Source organism: Solanum lycopersicum, chromosome 1 (assembly GCF_036512215.1).
Source record: "Solanum lycopersicum chromosome 1, SLM_r2.1".
In the NCBI taxonomy this organism is placed as follows: Eukaryota; Viridiplantae; Streptophyta; class Magnoliopsida; order Solanales; family Solanaceae; genus Solanum; species Solanum lycopersicum.
In genome coordinates this window covers 79,806,208-79,824,151 of record NC_090800.1, presented here as the reverse complement: position 1 = coordinate 79,824,151, position 17,944 = coordinate 79,806,208, and the positions used below count along the sequence as shown (strand labels likewise).

At 32.0% G+C, this 17,944-nt stretch overlaps 2 protein-coding genes across 2 annotated transcripts; one reads left to right on the top strand and one right to left on the bottom strand.

Annotated features, from left to right (window-relative positions):
* The first annotated feature begins 542 nt into the window (after positions 1-542).
* Positions 543-1,328, top strand: LOC101258994 (non-specific lipid-transfer protein). Its single transcript, NM_001329192.1, is given in 2 exon segments — positions 543-953; positions 1,062-1,328. Coding segments are annotated over 2 exon segments (363 nt in total). The 5' UTR covers positions 543-600; the 3' UTR covers positions 1,072-1,328.
* A 1,995-nt stretch (positions 1,329-3,323) lies between these two features.
* On the bottom strand, positions 3,324-5,509 carry LOC138340875 (pathogenesis-related genes transcriptional activator PTI5-like). Its single transcript, XM_069293049.1, has 2 exons — positions 5,144-5,509; positions 3,324-3,756 (listed from the first exon to the last, which is right to left on the bottom strand). Exons 1-2 carry the CDS (start codon positions 5,507-5,509, stop codon positions 3,442-3,444), a joined length of 681 nt encoding a protein of 226 aa, XP_069149150.1. The 3' UTR covers positions 3,324-3,441.
* Between the last annotated feature and the right edge of the window lie 12,435 nt (positions 5,510-17,944).

Below are 17,944 nucleotides of genomic sequence, written 5' to 3'. Positions count from 1 at the left end.
GTTCTCTCGGACACCCTGACATAGTGCAGTTAGGCACCGATCTCTCCATTATTTCTTTGGAAATAATGATCCAAGAGACTTGAATCTTTTTCTCTTAAGAATGATTTATGCTTTATCTTTTGTAATACGACATTGAAAACATGACACATAAATTAATACTGAGGAAATTTTTTTTTATAAAACTTGGACCATATACATAAAATATTCACACAGTTAAAATTGAGATAATTTGATTCTTTTTATTCTAACCCTGCTGTTACGAGAATTTACTCCGAACGCATCTTATTGAAGTAGAGTTAAATATGCTGATGTAGAGGTACCCACGAGAATAGTGCAGTATCACTCGTAATAAAGAAAGAAAAAAACAAAATTAGTAGTATAACATTCCCATCTTTGCTAGTGCTACCTATATTATGCCATAATACATGCTAATTCAAAGAAAAAAACAAACTAACACAACAAACTTGTAAATTGTGACACACTTTATTCATCGTTTACCACCTCTAAATTAGTATAAATACACTACCTCAATTTAAAATTATATTCGTTCATAAAAAAATATATACATATAACTAAAAAAAAAAATTAAATCAAGTCATCATGAAAAACTTTGCACTAGTACTAGTTCTAGTTGTCCTAGCCGTGGTCCAGCTAGCAATAGCTGGTCGGCTAGAACAACAGGGCGGAGTCTCTTGTGGTCAAGTAGACGCTAATATGGCACCATGTATCTCATATCTGACGCAGGGTGGTGAGCCTAGTGCATCATGTTGCAGTGGGGTGAAAACCGTAAGTGGTATGGCTCAGTCAACTGATGAAAGGAGAACCGCTTGCAATTGTCTTAAGGCCGCAGCGAATCGATACGCCAACCTTAAAGATGATGCTGCACAAGCTCTCCCTAGCAAGTGCGGTGTATCTCTCAACATCCCTATCTCCAGGACCATTAATTGTGACACGTAAGAATTTAATTTATATATACCGATAGTAAACGTAATTTAATTTTTCAGTTAAATAATTATAATTAATATTTATCTATCGTTTTTTCTTTTTGTCTTATTTTACAGAATCAGTTAAATCAGCTCGTGATTCACCGGGAATAATGCTTCGCAATGGTGTCATTTAAATTTTGTTATATATATAAAATATATGTGTATTAAATAAAACAAGGGTTGTTAAACCCTTGAATGTTGTATATATACTATACTCAATTACTATGCAGTAATTTGAGTATTTTACTATCTTATTTTGTGTTTGTTTAATTCTGCATTTTTTTTATTATTTTTAAAAAATGGGTTAATTTACGTGTTATAATTAATTCGTAAATTTTTATATATCTTTTAATTATTTTAAATTATCTATTACTGTAAATTTATAATATTTTTTAAATAATTTACCAATAGACAGAAGTATCTGAATCGGTTATGTAATAAAAACAAGAACGTTACTGACATACTATAATTATAAATCATAGTAGATTAACAGTACAAAATTATAAGTTCATATTTATACTCCATTATTCATGTATCTAATTTGAAGTATAATTTTAAAATAATGTTGTTAAGACATCGGAAATTGTGCCACGTGTTAGCGATTGTCACCAACAAGTCACCAACTCTTTTTTTTTAAAGAAAAAAAAAAAGTTTTGGCCAAAAACATCTTAGCTGTATCTCAAATTTAAGCTACATCCTTAAAATATTATTCCTAATAAAAAATATCCTTCAAATATTTAAAAATAAGCAATTTTCATCTTTTAATTAGATATCGTCAAAAATTAAGGGACCTTACAAAAACATGAGCAATTACTTTGCATTGCGCATACATAAAGAATAAATTGAATTTATTTTATTAAAATTATAATTATAGAAGTGTAATGTCAATTTGTCATCAGTTTTTTAAATTTTTTATAAGATGTATAAAAAAAACACAATTTGGTTGTTGGAACTGGAAAGAATCTTTATTTCTTAATATTAATTAAAACTGAATGTATTTGCATCATTTCATATTGTATTGGGTGACATACATATCAAATTGTCGGTAAAAAACTATATTCTATAAAACATAAAATAATAGTATTCATAATACATTGAAGCCATAATTTAAATTATTTATAATTAAAAGTTATAATATAGGGTTTCTGCAAACCCAATAACTTTCACTTATATTATAAATATAATTAAATTCGTACCAATAATTTGGACGCCTTGTTTCCATGAGATATGGATTCAAAACCCGCCAACTTCTCTTGCTTATATTCTAATTTTATTTATTACTCATGTATTAGGTTTTCGTGATTTCTTAACATAGATTTTTAAAAAACGTTAGGATCTTGTTATAAATCAAGTCAATTTTGTACGGGCTTATATGTTAAAAATAGCGAATAAGACTAATTTGGATGGGATAATTGAGCCGCATAAAATATTAGAAAGTTTTATTTAGGATCCAGACCTAATAATAAATTGATTAAATAGGAATAGCGGTTAGATCGAAAGAGGATACAATACCAAGAAATCATTTGTTCCTCTCATTTCTTTCTAGAATCTAAACTTCTCATCGCCATTCTTATCTCGTTAACTCTAGTTACTTGATATTTCTTACTTTTTCTTGTAACTCGAGCGTTATTATTGTAATTTGGTAACTCAATGACTATAATGTTTATATATTTGTACTAAGAATTGGGGTTTGTTTCAGATTTTAATTTATGTCGTTGATTGTCACTATTGTTTGCATGTTTCTTGTTCATTACTTTTTTAAATATATTAAATATCGATACATTATTATATACATTTGCTTGATATCGTTATCTTCTCCCCCCATATTCAATTTCAACAACTTCTAAACATTGAAGAACATGTTACAAAAAATGGACTCCTTCCTTTCTAGATAAAAGTTAAAAATAAAATAAAAAGTGATTTTTGATTAATTCCCTAAAAACCATGAGTAAATTAATTTAGATTATTATTTTTTCTTTTCCTTTTTCTATATGTCTCACACTTATGAACACAAGACTATGTTATTGCAAGTAATTTATTTTATTTTTTAAAAAAGGATTGAATAACTAACTTCCCAAAGGTGAGAAATAAATTGAGCATTTTTACCATCATTATAAAAACAATTTTAATTTTAAACACTTAAAATAAGAATTTAATTAATATAAGCGAGTAATATAAGTATTATATATATTTATTTTAAATAGATTTAGAAAATGATTACAAGTAAAAAAAGAAAGGGAGATGAACATAATATCGTAAACTACTAGTGTTATAGAGCGAAATCTGAAGAGAGGTCTCTGAAATTGTTTCTTTTAAAAAAAGTAAACTAACTAGCGGTATATAAAACTTAAATATTTGATAGAACAAAATTATGATAGAACAAAAAGTGATTTATCTATCTAAGTAATGAAAATACAATTTCATTAGAAAATGACAATGAAAGAGAATGGAGAAACTACAAGTGCAAACTCGAAGAAGAGCAACTTCTTTCCTTACTCATAGTTATACCAACATTTGTAAATTTAATGAAGCTATGACAAACTAACTTAGCTTTAGCTATTGAATTTATCACATCTATTCTTCTTTTCCTTGCCCCGTTTTTTGACGATGATAATGATGATGACGAGGGAGAACATGAACGACGACTCCCCTTTACTCTAGCTGGCTTAGAAATATCTAAGCCAGCTAAGTGAGGAAAATTAAGCCGAGCCTTAGAGCCTCGTATTTTGAATGCGGCTTCGTCATAAGCCAAAGCCGCATCCTTTGGGGTCTCATAGAGTTTTTGACCAAAATGAGTTATTTTAAAAATCAATTTACCTAATTAATATATTTTTAATTTTTTTTACACAAATAGTATAAACGTACTTTATGGTAACGTTTTAGGATATTTTCATTATAAAAATTCAACGGACAAAAAGTTAACGGGTTGACGACGTTAAACGCATAAACGTAACTGTGAGTAACGTTTTAGGTGTAAAACGTTACTCAAGAGTACGTTTTTGGAGAATCCAATTACGGGCCACTGACTCCAATCCTGCAAAGGCGGAGTCAAATCATTCAACTGTAAAACGTTACTATGAGTAACGTTTTACACCTAAAATGTTACTTTGACTTCCGTTTCTTAAGAATCTAATCACGGGCCTTCGACTTCTGCAAATTTAGAATATATTTAGCTATAAAACGTTACTCACAGTGACATTTTACCTTAAAAACGTTGCTTTCAATTACAACACTCCGTTAAAGTCATATTCCTCAATTTTTCAAACTGACCAAAGTGATTATAAATAAATGTTGTTGTAATATTTTGCATGTTCAAATATAATTCAGCAAAAAATTTCATTGTGTGGTCCATTTTAAAAATAATATTCACAAAATTTCATCGGGTATGATACATTTAAATGTATGTCATATTGATGTTAATCCAATTAATATTTTTATATAACATTATAAATCATATAAATAAAATCAAAGATTTTCATAATACCAATTGCATGTAAATTGAACTGTTGAAAGTATATATATAGGTACGCGTTTCATAATACCAATTGCGTGTAAATCAAAGGTTGTGAATATTATTTTTAAAATGGACCACACAAGGAAATTTTTTGTTGAATTATATTTGAACATGCAAAATATTACAACAACATTTATTTATAATCATTTTGGTCAGTTTGAAAAATTGAGGAATATGACTTTAACAGAGTGTTTTAATTGAAAACAACGTTTTTAAGGTAAAACGTCACTGTGAGTAACGTTTTATAGCTAAATATATTCTACATTTGCAGAAGTCGAAGGCCCTTGATTAGATTCTTAAGAAACGGGAGTCAAAGTAACATTTTAGGTGTAAAACGTTACTCATAGTAACGTTTTACAGTTGAATGATTTGACTCCGCCTTTGCAGGATTGGAGTCAGTGGCCCATGATTGGATTCTCCAAAAACGTACTCTTGAGTAACGTTTTACACCTAAAACGTTACTCACAGTTACGTTTATGTGTTTAACGTCGTCAACCCGTTAACTTTTTGTCCGTTGAATTTTTATAATGAAAATATCCTAAAACATTACCATAAAGTACGTTTATACTAGTTTTGTAAAAAAAATTAAAAACATATTATTTTGGTGAATTGGTTTTTAAAATAGCTCATTTTAGTCAAAAACTCGGGTCTCATATGTTCCTAACCACAACATTGAGCCTCTCCTATTTGGATCTCTTATCTCCGCAGCGAACGTCCCCCATTGCCTCCTTCTCACTCCAATATACCTCCTCCAGTCTTCTTCTGGCGCGTGATGAACATCATCACGCGCCACCACTGGGCCCCGCTTTGGGTCCTTGGTCGGTGTTGTTTCCACAAGGAATGTGTTACCAACGCTACCAAAACTTGAGCTAGGAGGACTATTAGGTAATTCAACGTTGCTTGAGGGCGAAAAAAATTCAGAAAAATCAATATCATTTAGAAGATATTGCTTCATTGATTCAAATCCATCAAAATCAGATGTGAATATTTCATCATCAACTGGATTCATTTTGTTTTGATCACTATAATTGTGTCATATATATATATATATATATATATATATATATATATATATATATATATATATATATATATATTATTGATTACTCATTATATTTTATATAAATAGGAATTTCTGTGAAGATTCCATTTTAAGCATGTGCATGTTATGCGCGTTATGGTTTTTTATTATTTAAAACTGGGAAGAGAAATAAAATACTCAATAAAATAAGTAGTGATACACTCCTTCGGTCCTTATATTAATCGTACGTATATATAAATATATAAAGGTTACTAAAAGTAGGGGTGTGCAAAAATCGAACCGGCCAATAAACCGAACCGATAAAATGTTATTGGGTTATTGGGTTTTCAATGGGTTTAGAAAAAATAATTATTGGGTTATTGGGTCGGTTTCGATTTTTCCTATTGGGTTATTGGGTAAATCGATAACCCAATAAGATCGATAACCCAATAAGACGATAGTTATTTACTACTTTACCCTTCCTCAATATTAAATATACATAATTTAATACATAATTAGATTCAATATTAGCTTTTCAGACTATGTGATTTTTTGGTTAGGAAATTGGTGAGAACTTTGTTGATTATCTGGTGGATCAAACAACTGTTCAAGATTGTCTCATTGAAATATTTTATTTTAGTTTTAATTCTAGTTCGTAATTGTAGGCGATAGCTTTTGCAAGTTTGTGAATGTTAGTAATTTGATCAACATTCAAAGTTTTCTATTATGTTTTGGCGGTAAGTTGGTAACATGTAATTATAACATACGTACTATTATATATTATTTGATCGATATTTTCTTATTGGGTTAATCGAAACCGAACCGATAACATAAAAAACCGGTAAACCGATAAAAAATTTCTTATTGGTTTGTTATTGGGTTAGCATATTTTAAAACCGAAAACTGATAAACCGAACCGATTATATGTAAAACCGAACCGAACCGACCGATGCACAACCCTAACTAAAAGAAGTTACTTTAATAATTATTTAATTATTTTATTGAATCAAGATAAAATTATTTATTTTTGTGTTACTTAAATCGTAGTATTAAAGTATTCTTAATATAAAATTAGTTTTATCTTATCTTATTCTTAAAAAAGAATACAATTTGGTGAAAAGAGATAAAGAGTAAAATATGCTAGTATATTATTATTTATATATGAGGAACGACAAAGTAACGATTATATAATTCAGAATTAAGATTCATTTTTTAGATCTTGAGAAGGATACTTGCACGTTCACATAATCTTTTGATTTTGGAACTGAATATTTTTTATTTGAAGAACAACCCTAGTTAAGCTATATAAAAAAATGTAATATTTAATGAGCTCTTTCTATAATTAATTCTATACAAGTTAGTTAAGATATTATTACAGATAAATTAATTCAATAAGATGAATTAAGATTCTAGAATAAATGATTACTATTAATGAGTTATCAAGGGTTTGCAAGTAGCAGAGTCAAAAATTTTAATGAGGAGTTTAAAATCTGAGAACTAAACATACGAACTAGTGGGAGGGAGTTCGACATTTATTATATGTACCTGAAAAATAAATTTAATTATTTATAAAATAGTAATATTTTTTCACCGTGAACCCCCTCATTATACAATACCTCTGGCCCTGGGTTTTGCTAGCTATCTTTTGAGTTAATATCTTATAAGATCGTTAACTATGAAAAATTATCTAATAAAATGATTAAATTTTATTTTGTATCAATAAAATTATTCAACTTAAAGTTTTATCTTCAAAAATCACTCAACTCATTTATCATTAAAATAAATTTAAAATAGCAAATAAAATATTTTTCGATGTCATGCAACTATGAGTCCCACAAATACATAAATTATAAAATCTATAAAGTTACTTAGATTTTATTAATTATTTCTGCAATATTAACGTATTTATTAGCAAATAATAATGTTCTGCATGTTTATGCTTTTAACCCGTTGAGCAGATCGATAGTTTATAAATTATTACCTTATTTGCTCAAATTTTATTTATGCATAGTAATAGCTTCTATTATACTGTATTTGTGGGTTGGTTGGGTAATAAATAGATTATAATTTTGATCAGTAGATACTGAAATTTTGTAGGACTTTACAATTAGAATTAAGACTTTAGAAAGTGTGTTTAATTTCAATTTTATTTTTGGAGAAATAAAATTGTAATTTATTTTATGTCACTTTAAAATTTATTACAAATAGAGTCCATGATCATAATGTGATTTATTTTAATCATCTTATTATGTTAAATTTATTTTAATGATAAATGTGATTAAATGAATTTGAAGGATAAAAAAAAACAAATTTCAATGACTTTTTAAAATAATTTCTTATAGTTCAATGAACTTTAAAATATAATGAAAAAAATGATTTTAGTATTCCATAATTCATTTTTGTTGCATTATTAACTTTAATCGGTAATCCAACTCTTTTGTGCATTAAACCACTATTTATATCTTATTTTCTTTGTCTCTAATTATTTGTCATTTTTTTATATTTAATAAGTAAATATATTTATTTTTAGTCATTAAATATATTTGAAATCTATCAATTAATAAAAATAAAATAATAAACTTACTGTATCAATTATTATTTAATCTAACAACCAAATGACCCCTCGTTGAACCAATATCGAAAAACTATCATAGCAATAACAGTATACGTAAATTTAAATCTATTTATTTAGCAAAGCTACGTTGGTCCTCAACAATTAATTATCATAGGGAACACAATTTTATTACTAAATTATATTTTTATCATATTTATTCATATATAGGTTTAATTATTTTTTATTTGTCAAATATTTGTATTTTCAATACGTTTAAGTTGTCAACTGATCGGACCAAATCAGCTCACCCACCAACAATGCTTACATACCCAATGAAATTCTACCCGTAAGATCAATAGATAGAACGTACATAGACTTAATCACTATCTCATAGAAATAGAAAAGTTATTTCTAGGGCAACTTTCACATATAGCAAACAAAAAAATCATATTTGTATAATATAGCAAACTTTGCATAATTGCGCTCCATAGCAAACATAAAAACTGTATAATTCGCTATACATATAAAAGTGTATAATTCGCTGGCCTAAATTGTATAATTCGCTGGCCTAAATTGTATAATTCGCTGGCCTATTTCGCTGCAATTGTATAATTAGCTTTGCATACAGTTGAATCGAATTAAAATGTATGTATATTGCATAATTATAAGTGTATAGCAAGAAGATATATGTTTTTCTCGCTTTATACAAAAACAGAAACACAATATATACACTTCTGTTGTATAAAGCTAGAAAAATTGTATTTCACTGCAATTGTATAATTCTTTGGCCTTTTTCTCTGCAATATTTGAAGTAAAATGTTTGTAAATTATATAATTAAGTATATAACACGAAGATATACATTTTTGCATGTGTATATACAATTTTCTCTCGCTTTATACAAAACAGAAACAGAAATTATACACTTCTGTGTATAAAGCGAGAGAGGCGAGAATGGGAGAGTGGCGAGCGAGACTTCTGGGAGAGAGACGCCCGGCAAATTTTTGTCAATGTTTGCTATGGAGCACAATTAAATCAAACCCTAGCTATTCAATTTAATTTAGGTTATTAGTTTGCTATTTTATACAATTTTCCCTTATTTCTACGAGACTCGCTACTCAGAATCAGATAAAAAGGAGAAAAAATTCGAATACTAACGTCAGATCAGGCCGGATTCAACAGTTGAGTTTTGGTTGTCCGGCCTAGCCCACAACTCTTGTACCCTTTTTCTCTAGGTTAAACAGTGCTGGGCTTAGTCATGGGCCTTAAAGGACCGATGTGTGTGCCGGATCGATTTAGTTTAAGAAAATATTTACCATTTATAATAATAGAATTTTATTTTTTCAATGAACACTTATAATACAGGTTTAACCATGTTAAATAAAACAACTTTTAAAATAATATATATAATTACAAATTTTTTTAATAGATAATATAATGTAATACAATAATAATACATTCGGTTAATTTTTTACCGAACAAGCTTAAAACATTTTAAAACACGTATAAACATATATAATTCACTTTTAATAAATATCATATTCACCACAGTATTGTTATATATTGCTTAATGACAATAAATAAAAAAAATATCACAAATTAATAATTATCTATTAAAAAGATTTCACCTAAGTATTTTTTTTTCATTAAGAAATGCAAAGATTCAACGATCCAAAATTCCACTTTCAAATTTAAATTACTTATCTATAATTTCACAAATTTAAGTTAAAAATAAAATTTTGAATTAAATTACAGAATCTACAAATTTTGAATCATGTCCTTTAATTTCTCTATTTTGATATTACTATTGAACCAAAAGTCTCACAACTATTTTTTTTTTTTTAATCATATAATTTTTAAAATTAACGGGTTAGGCCTGGCCGATGCACTGACCAGCCGATCAAGGATCAGATCTTTTATTGGTGGATAGGGATCGGTTTAACTTTTCGGTGTCGGGTATTTAACTATCTACTCGAGATTGAATAAATTTTATAGTAAAATTTAAAGGAAAATATAGTAAATATTGTTTGTTCATATATCTTGTCATTATTTGATTATTATTTTTTTTTTATAAACGACCCAAATTTTTAAATATTAGAAAAAAAAATAGAATTTAGAAGTTTTTGAAAATTTAAATTCTATACCAAACTTTTGTCTTTAACAAAAATACCCTTTCTAGTAATTGATTGCGTTGTATTACATAATTTTTTAAGCAGTGATGAAATATGAAAATGACGAACAATTGGTTTTGGGTAACAAATAAGAGTCATGTGTTTTGTTTACTTCACGATTTATAAACTGATATTTGTTGCACTCATTTCGAACTACCACATTATTTCTGTGTCATGGAGACTATTTTTCAGTTACTGCTACGAAGATCCACCCAACTTTTTGCGGAAGTCATGATTCTTGTGATGTCGACATTTCTAACTTGCTATGTAATACAAACTTATAATTTAAAAAACTTATGAATATAAATCATATTTATTAAAAAAATAAAATATATTTTCAAAATACTTCTAGAAATATTGATGAAATTATAATAGATATTATTTATAAAAATATATGATCAAACACTAGCCGAAAGCGTTAGACAGGGGTATCCCAAGGGTAAAGCAGAAAAACGGACGCTTTAGGCCCAAAATTATTTTTGGGGCCCAATTTCGGGTAAACTAAGTAGACTTTGAGGCTTTGAATACATTAAAATATAAAAAAGAAAAAGGTAGATAACTAGCTTTTTTTTTTTTTTAAAAAAAAAAAGGTTAACATTATTTTTCTTATATTTGATGATTGATGTGGTCGTTCGAGCTATAATTGATAAGGCCATTTTGTGAATTTTTTGCTTTTAGGTCAATCATTTATTTACAATTAAATTCACTTTATTTCTTGATTTGTCTAAGAATTTAAGTTTCGATATTAAGTTTCCAAACTTCTAAATTTTGTTATTTTTTAAATATATAAAAGAATTAGAGTATGTTTGGCATTACTGTTAAAAACTGGTTATTTTTAGAAATATTTTTTTTATAAAAAAAAATTAGCTTTTTAGAAAAGTATTTTCAGAAAGAGCAATTTGTGTTTGTCAAATTCATTTGAAAAGCGTTTTTGATAAACAATTTATGTTTGACTATTTTCTTTTTTCAAAAAAGTGCTTTTGAAAGTCAAATTATAAAAAATGATAAGTCTCAATATTTTTTTTCTTCGTTTTTTTAGGGTAAGTCTCAATATAATTTTAGTATTAAGATATTTCTATTGAGAAAAACTATTTTAAACATCCAATATAAAAACTTTAATTATATTTTAAAATTTTCAATCAATATTATACTAGAATAATATTGTTGAAAAATACTGAAAAGAAGAATTTCTTTTGTTATTTTGTTACCTATTCTCTTGGATTCAATCTTAGTTGTCATCTTCTTCTTTTTTCTTTTTTCTTTTAATTATTTATGACTTTTTTGGGAGGGTCGAAATCTTTAGTTGTTTTTTTTTTTTTCTTATTTCTTTTAATCCGACAGAAATATTGTTAGTCACTTTTATTTCTAATTCTATATTTTAATACGTAAAAGTATATCTACAATATTAAATATGAATAATAATAATATAAAAACATAAATAAAATAAAAAACTTATTATATAAAAATAAAGAATAAAAAGTAAAATTCTTGAATAAAAATTAATCAAATCTATGAAATATGTTAATTAATTAATAAGAAATATAGTGATAAATATGTATATATGTAAATGATATTTTAGTTGTAAAAATAATAATTTTATGGGTGTGCTTCTACTTTCTTTTTAAATAAAATACTTAACTTCTTCCCAACATCAAAAAATTTAAAAGCAGTTTCAAAAAATCGTCAATCACTTAATCTTTTTTACAAACATGTCTTTTTCTATTAAAAAATGAACTTCAAAATAGACTTTTTTTAAAAATAATTCTAATGAATCAAAATAATTTTTGGCTTTAGGGGACATATTTTATTGAACCGCTCCGTACGCCTTGCTGTCTCTTTTGTATCTCACTAATTATCGAAATTAAAAGGCCAGACCTATAGTTTATTCAATAATGTTGCAAACACTAAATTAGGCAAAAACATTAGAATATAATTATTGTGTCATTTGACAGCATTCTCTATCACCAAAAAGTTTTATGTTTCCACGAAAACAACAAAATATAAACGTGCTAAAGACTTTTACCACAAATAAATCTGAATAATTAAGAAATGAGAGTCACATACTTGATTTATTTTTAATTTTATATTTTTTTCTTTTTTGGTGAAAAAAAAATCATCAAATGAATTATATGGTAAAAAATAAAATCGTGAAGAGTTGATGGATAGTTCAGTTTATTATCATGGCCAAATCTATATATCTTTGAAGACACCTAAATTCACGCCCCAAATCTTTAACTTGGACATGACCGACACTTGAGAATCATCATTGGTCCCAATCGAATCCTTGATCTGGCTTACAACTTAGCGAAAGACTTACTCAAAAGAACTAGGAACTTCAATTGCTTAAGTAAACTTAAAATGACTCAATAATAACTTAAATCAATGAATATCTCTAAGTACTAAGATCGATGTCGAAAAAGATCCCATTACAACTTAACAAAATCTGGAATAAGTGTGGAGCCCTTCTGAAAGCAAGAATCAATCATAACCTTTTACTTGAAATTCGAATTTATATGAAATTGGTGGAGTTGAAAGAAGATAATTTAATAGGTTATTGGTCACGTGACTATTCATATTCTAAGAGATATGATTCTTTGAAATTAACTGAAGGAATATTGATTGTATTGAAGTGTTAACCTAATAAGAGAATACATGGGAGATATATATAGGGGATATAGGAAGGAGTACTAATCCTAATAGGACTAGGATTAAGGAGTACAAATCCTAATAGAACTAGGATTAGTACACAGTAAATACTAATATTATTTAATACTATCTGTTATTATCCCCCCTTAAGCTGAGCTGAGCGGAAGCGAACGGAAGCTTGGAACTGAGGTAATCATGTTGTCGGCTCGAGAGAGGCTTGGTGAGAATATCAGCCGGTTGTTCTTCAGTGGGTACATACTGCACAGTCATGGTGCCGACCTGAACTTCATCGCGAACAAAGAGACAATCGGTATCAACATGCTTCATTCTCGTGTGTAGGACGGAATTCTTGGCCACACAGATGGTTGATTTGTTGTCACAATAGAGAGCAGGAACAATGTGAGTGGCGCGGAGTTCGCGAAGAATATATGTGACCCATATGGTCTCAGCAGCAAGAAGAGCAAGGGCGCGGTATTCAGCTTTAGTCGAGGACCGAGAGACCTTGGGTTGTTTTTTTGTACACCAGGAGATCAGGTTCGGCTCCAAAAAATGAGAAATCCCGATGTAGATTTTCTGTCATTTTTATCATTCGCCCAATCTGAATCTTAGAAACCCCGAAGCTCCAAGTCCCCGGGTCGAATGAGTAAACCACGACCAAGAGTGCCAAAAATGTACCTGAGAATGCGTTTTAGACAATGGTAATCATGTTCACTTGGTTGATGCATGCACTGAGCAACTCGGTTGACAGCAAACTGGATGTCAAGACGGGTAATGGCCAAATACTGTAGAGCCCCAATGAGGCTGCAGAAGTGGGTGATATCGGCAAACGGGATGTCGGCTCCATTCGTAGACGAAAAGACTGCCATCGGTGTTGGTTGACTGGTGCATTTTTCCATTTCAGCTTTCTGCAATAGATCTCAAGCATATTTTGACTGATGAAGAAACAAGCCGCTGCCTGTCCGAGAAACCTCCATTCCCAGAAAATAATGTAACGGGCCAAGGTCCTTCATTTTGAAGGTAGTATGCATAGCTCGAGTGACATCCTGAATGAGAGCTGCAGTAGAGCCTGTAATAATGATATCATCTACATAGACAAGAAGAATGACTGTACGGTGTGCTGAATGTCGAGTAAACAGACTCGTGTCGTGTACACAACACGTGAAGTCGAGTCCCTGGAGGAACGTTTTCAGACGTGTGTACCAAGCACAGGGGGCTTGCTTGAGCCCATACAGAGGCTTCTGGAGTTTGCAAACATGTTAAGGGAAGCGGAGATCAATATAGCCCGATGGTTACGTTATGTAGATAGTTTCATCAAGCATGCCATGAAAGCATTGGAAACATCCAACTGATTGATGAGCCAATTGTTGCGCACGACGTGTGACAGTACCAGGCAAATAGTTTCCTGCCGAATAACAGGACTGAATGTGTCGGAGTAATCAAGCCCATACTCCTGATTGTAACCTTTAGCAACCAAACGAGCCTTGTACCTGGAAATACTGCCATCTGCATTATGTTTAATTTTGTATACCCATTTACAGCCCACTGGGTGCCGCCCATAGGGCTTAGGTACAAGAACCCAAGTTTTCTGATCAGTCAAAGCCTTAAACTCGTCATCCATAGCATGACGCCAATAAGCATTTTTTGAGGCAACAGAGTAGGTCGTTGGTTCACTATCGGGAAGAGGTGTATTTGGTAGTATGGTAGCCTGAAAGGTTTTGGGTTTAAAGATACCGGCTTTGCCACGGGTTAATATGGAATGAGTATTGGGGGATGGCACGGGCGGTGGTGATTCGGTGGTTGCCGGGAAGGACCCAAAACAAATCGCGCTGGAGATGTTGTGGGTATGGGGTGGTCCGGGTTGGTTGTGAGTGTGGGTGGTGGTTCCGGGTGTATTGTGGGTGATGGTCGAAGGGGTGATGAGGGGTGGTTGGGTAGTGGGTGGAGGTGAGGGGGAAGGTGGTGAGGGACCCTGTGAGTATGTTGGAAAAAAGGGAAGGACGCCAATGAATGATGTATTTATGGAGAAGGAAATAGACTCGTACGGAAACTCATTTTCGACAAATTTGACATGACGAGATATGTAGACTTTATGAGTTTGTGGGTCAACACAGCGATAACCCTTGGAGGTAGGATGATAGCCCAAAAAAATACAAGGATGGGATCGGGGTTGTAATTTGTGTGTAATATGAGGGCGTAGCCAAGGGTAGGCAAGACACCCAAAGACGCGGAGGTTGGTATAATTGGGAAGTTCTTGGTAAAGGAGTTGATAGGGTGATTTGTTGGAGAGGGTGTGACTGGGCATTCTGTTAATGAGGTAGTTTGCAGTGGCTAGAGCTTCTACCAAAAAGGAGACAGGGAGATGAGATTGATGTAGAAGAGTAACCACCGTTTCAATGAGATGGCGATGCTTACGCTCAACCACCCCATTCTGTTCGGGAGTGTATGGACAGGAGGTTTGATCTATAATTCCCAGGGATTGCAGAAACTGGCCAAAGATGTTATTTACATATTCCTTTCCATTGTCACTTCGAAAAAGTTTAACATGAGAATTGAATTGTGTTTTGACCATTTTTTCAAAAGTGACAAAGGTGGTGTATGCCTGTGATTTGTGTTTTAGTGGGTACAACCAAGTGTATTTTGTAAAATCATCCACAAAACAAATATAATAGCGAAAACTAGTAAATGAAGGAACAGTAGTAGGACCCCATAGGTCAGAATGAATAAGTTGAAAAGGTGTTGTTGTACGCTTCTCAGATAAAGTAAAAGGTAATTTATGAGATTTAGCAATTGAATAGGAGTCACAATTGTTTTTATGAATGGAAGAAAAACCTAATTGAGACATTAAAGAATTTATTATTTGAGTAGACGGGTGACCCAGACGACTGTGCCACAACAGACTGTGACCATCAGCCGAAAGAGCCACCGGTGCCACAGGAACGCTTTCTGAAACTGGGTAGGCAGACAAACTTGTGCCAGGAAGAACGTACAGACCATGCTCACAGGGGCCCTGAAAAATCAACCTCTTGGTAGTATTGTCTAGGATCTGAAAATCATTAGAGGTGAACAAGAGTGAGCAATTATTGTCTTTTGTGAATTGGTGAACTGAAAGGAGATTGGTTTTAACAGAAGGGACGTGGGTAAGGTTACCTAGGTGAAAAATAGTGGTGGGGGTTTTAATGGTACCCGTGCCAGTGTGAGAAATATTAAGGGACTCACCGTTGCCAACAGTAATTCCATTGGAGTCATGATATGGATTTGGAGCGTTAAGCTTGGATAGATCAGAAGTAACGTGCATGTTGGCCCCAGTATCCAATAGCCATTCAGAGGAAGGGTCGGCTTGAGATGCATAATTGGCACGGTTATAACTATTTCGGCTCTCCTCATATCGAAACCAGCAACGAACAGCGGTGTGTCCTGTTTTTTGACAGATTTGACAAGTTGGACGATCCCGCTCGTAAGTGCCCTGTCCGCCGCTGGAAGATGACTGTCCGCCGCTGCCGAAGGAGTGCAGGCTGTTGTTGCTGTCGTGCTGCTGACCGTCGTACGACGGACGACTGCCCTGCCGACCGCCGCGCCCGCGGCCTCCGCTGTTTCTGCCGTAGCTTCCGCAGCTCCCCTGTCGACCGCCACCACGCCCCCCGCGATAGTTCTGGCTTGCGGTGAGGGCGGTGGTCGGCTCCATAACAGCGGCTTCTCGGAGAAGAAGTTTTCTCTCCAGATCCACGTTGATTTCTTCACTTTTTAGCCACGAGGAGAGAGTAGCCAGGTCAACGGGCGTTGGACTGATGCGAACCGCCTGTTTAATGAAGGAGTAAGCTGATGGGAGCCCCCGAACAACGCACATGACGAGATCTTTTTCGGGAATAATTTCGTTCACGGTGTCGAGGGCTGTGATGATGGTGGAGACCTCGTCTAAATACTCCGTCATAGTTTTCATGCCTTTGGTAATTGTGTGGAGACGATCACGCAATTGAAAAATATGAGAGTGGGAAATTGATGCATAGCGTGTTGCGAGGGCCGCCACAGGGTTGAAGCAGTTGTGTAGGATCGGACGTGTTTCTGAACCGTGGGAGAGATGACCGCAATCAAACATGATCGGATCTGTCCATCCACGGCTTTTCAGGCGGCATGGGCCGGATTGATTTTTTCTGATTTGTCCGTGGCAGTAATGACTGCCGGCGGCGGTTCTGTGCTTCCATCGATGTATTTGAGAAGGTAATTGGCCTCAAGGGCTGTAAGAACGGTGATTTTCCATGTAGGGTAATTTATGTCTGATAATTTTTTGGGAATCAGGGCATGAAGATACCTGAGAAGGAGTTTAACGCTAGAAGGAAGTGAATCGAGAGGATCCACCTCGGTTGTCATGGCTGCCGCCGCCCAAGAGAAGAGAGGGAACGATCGGTGCCCTAAAGAGAGAGAAAAAAACCTAGAGAAAAGAATATCTAGGTTTTCTGGCTCTTGATACCATGAAGGAATATTGATTGTATTGAAGTGTTAACCTAATAAGGGAATACATGGGAGATATATATAGGGGATATAGGAAGGAGTACTAATCCTAATAGGACTAGGATTAAGGAGTACTAATCCTAATAGGACTAGGATTAGTATACAGTAAATACTAATATTATTTAATACTATTTATTTAATACTATCTGTTATTACAACTTAACAAAATCTAGAATAAGTGTGGAGCCCTTCCGAAAGCAAGAATCAATCATAACCTTTTACTTGAAATTCGAATTTATACGAAATTGGTGGAGTTGAAAAGAAGATAATTGATTAGGTTATTGGTCACGTGACTATTCATATTCTAAGAGATATGATTCTTTGAAATTAATCCAAGTTGAATCTTACATCAAAACTTAATCAGTATGGAAGCTTTCAACTCAACTTTGTGCTAAAGTGTTCTAGCGACCTTAGTGCATATCTAAACTCATATCCACTCTAAAGCATTGACCTTTACAGATATGAGAAATTTAAGAATCACCGATGCGATCTTATACGTAAATAAAGAATGTCCAAGCCTTAGGCTTAGAAATTTTTAAGGTATTACA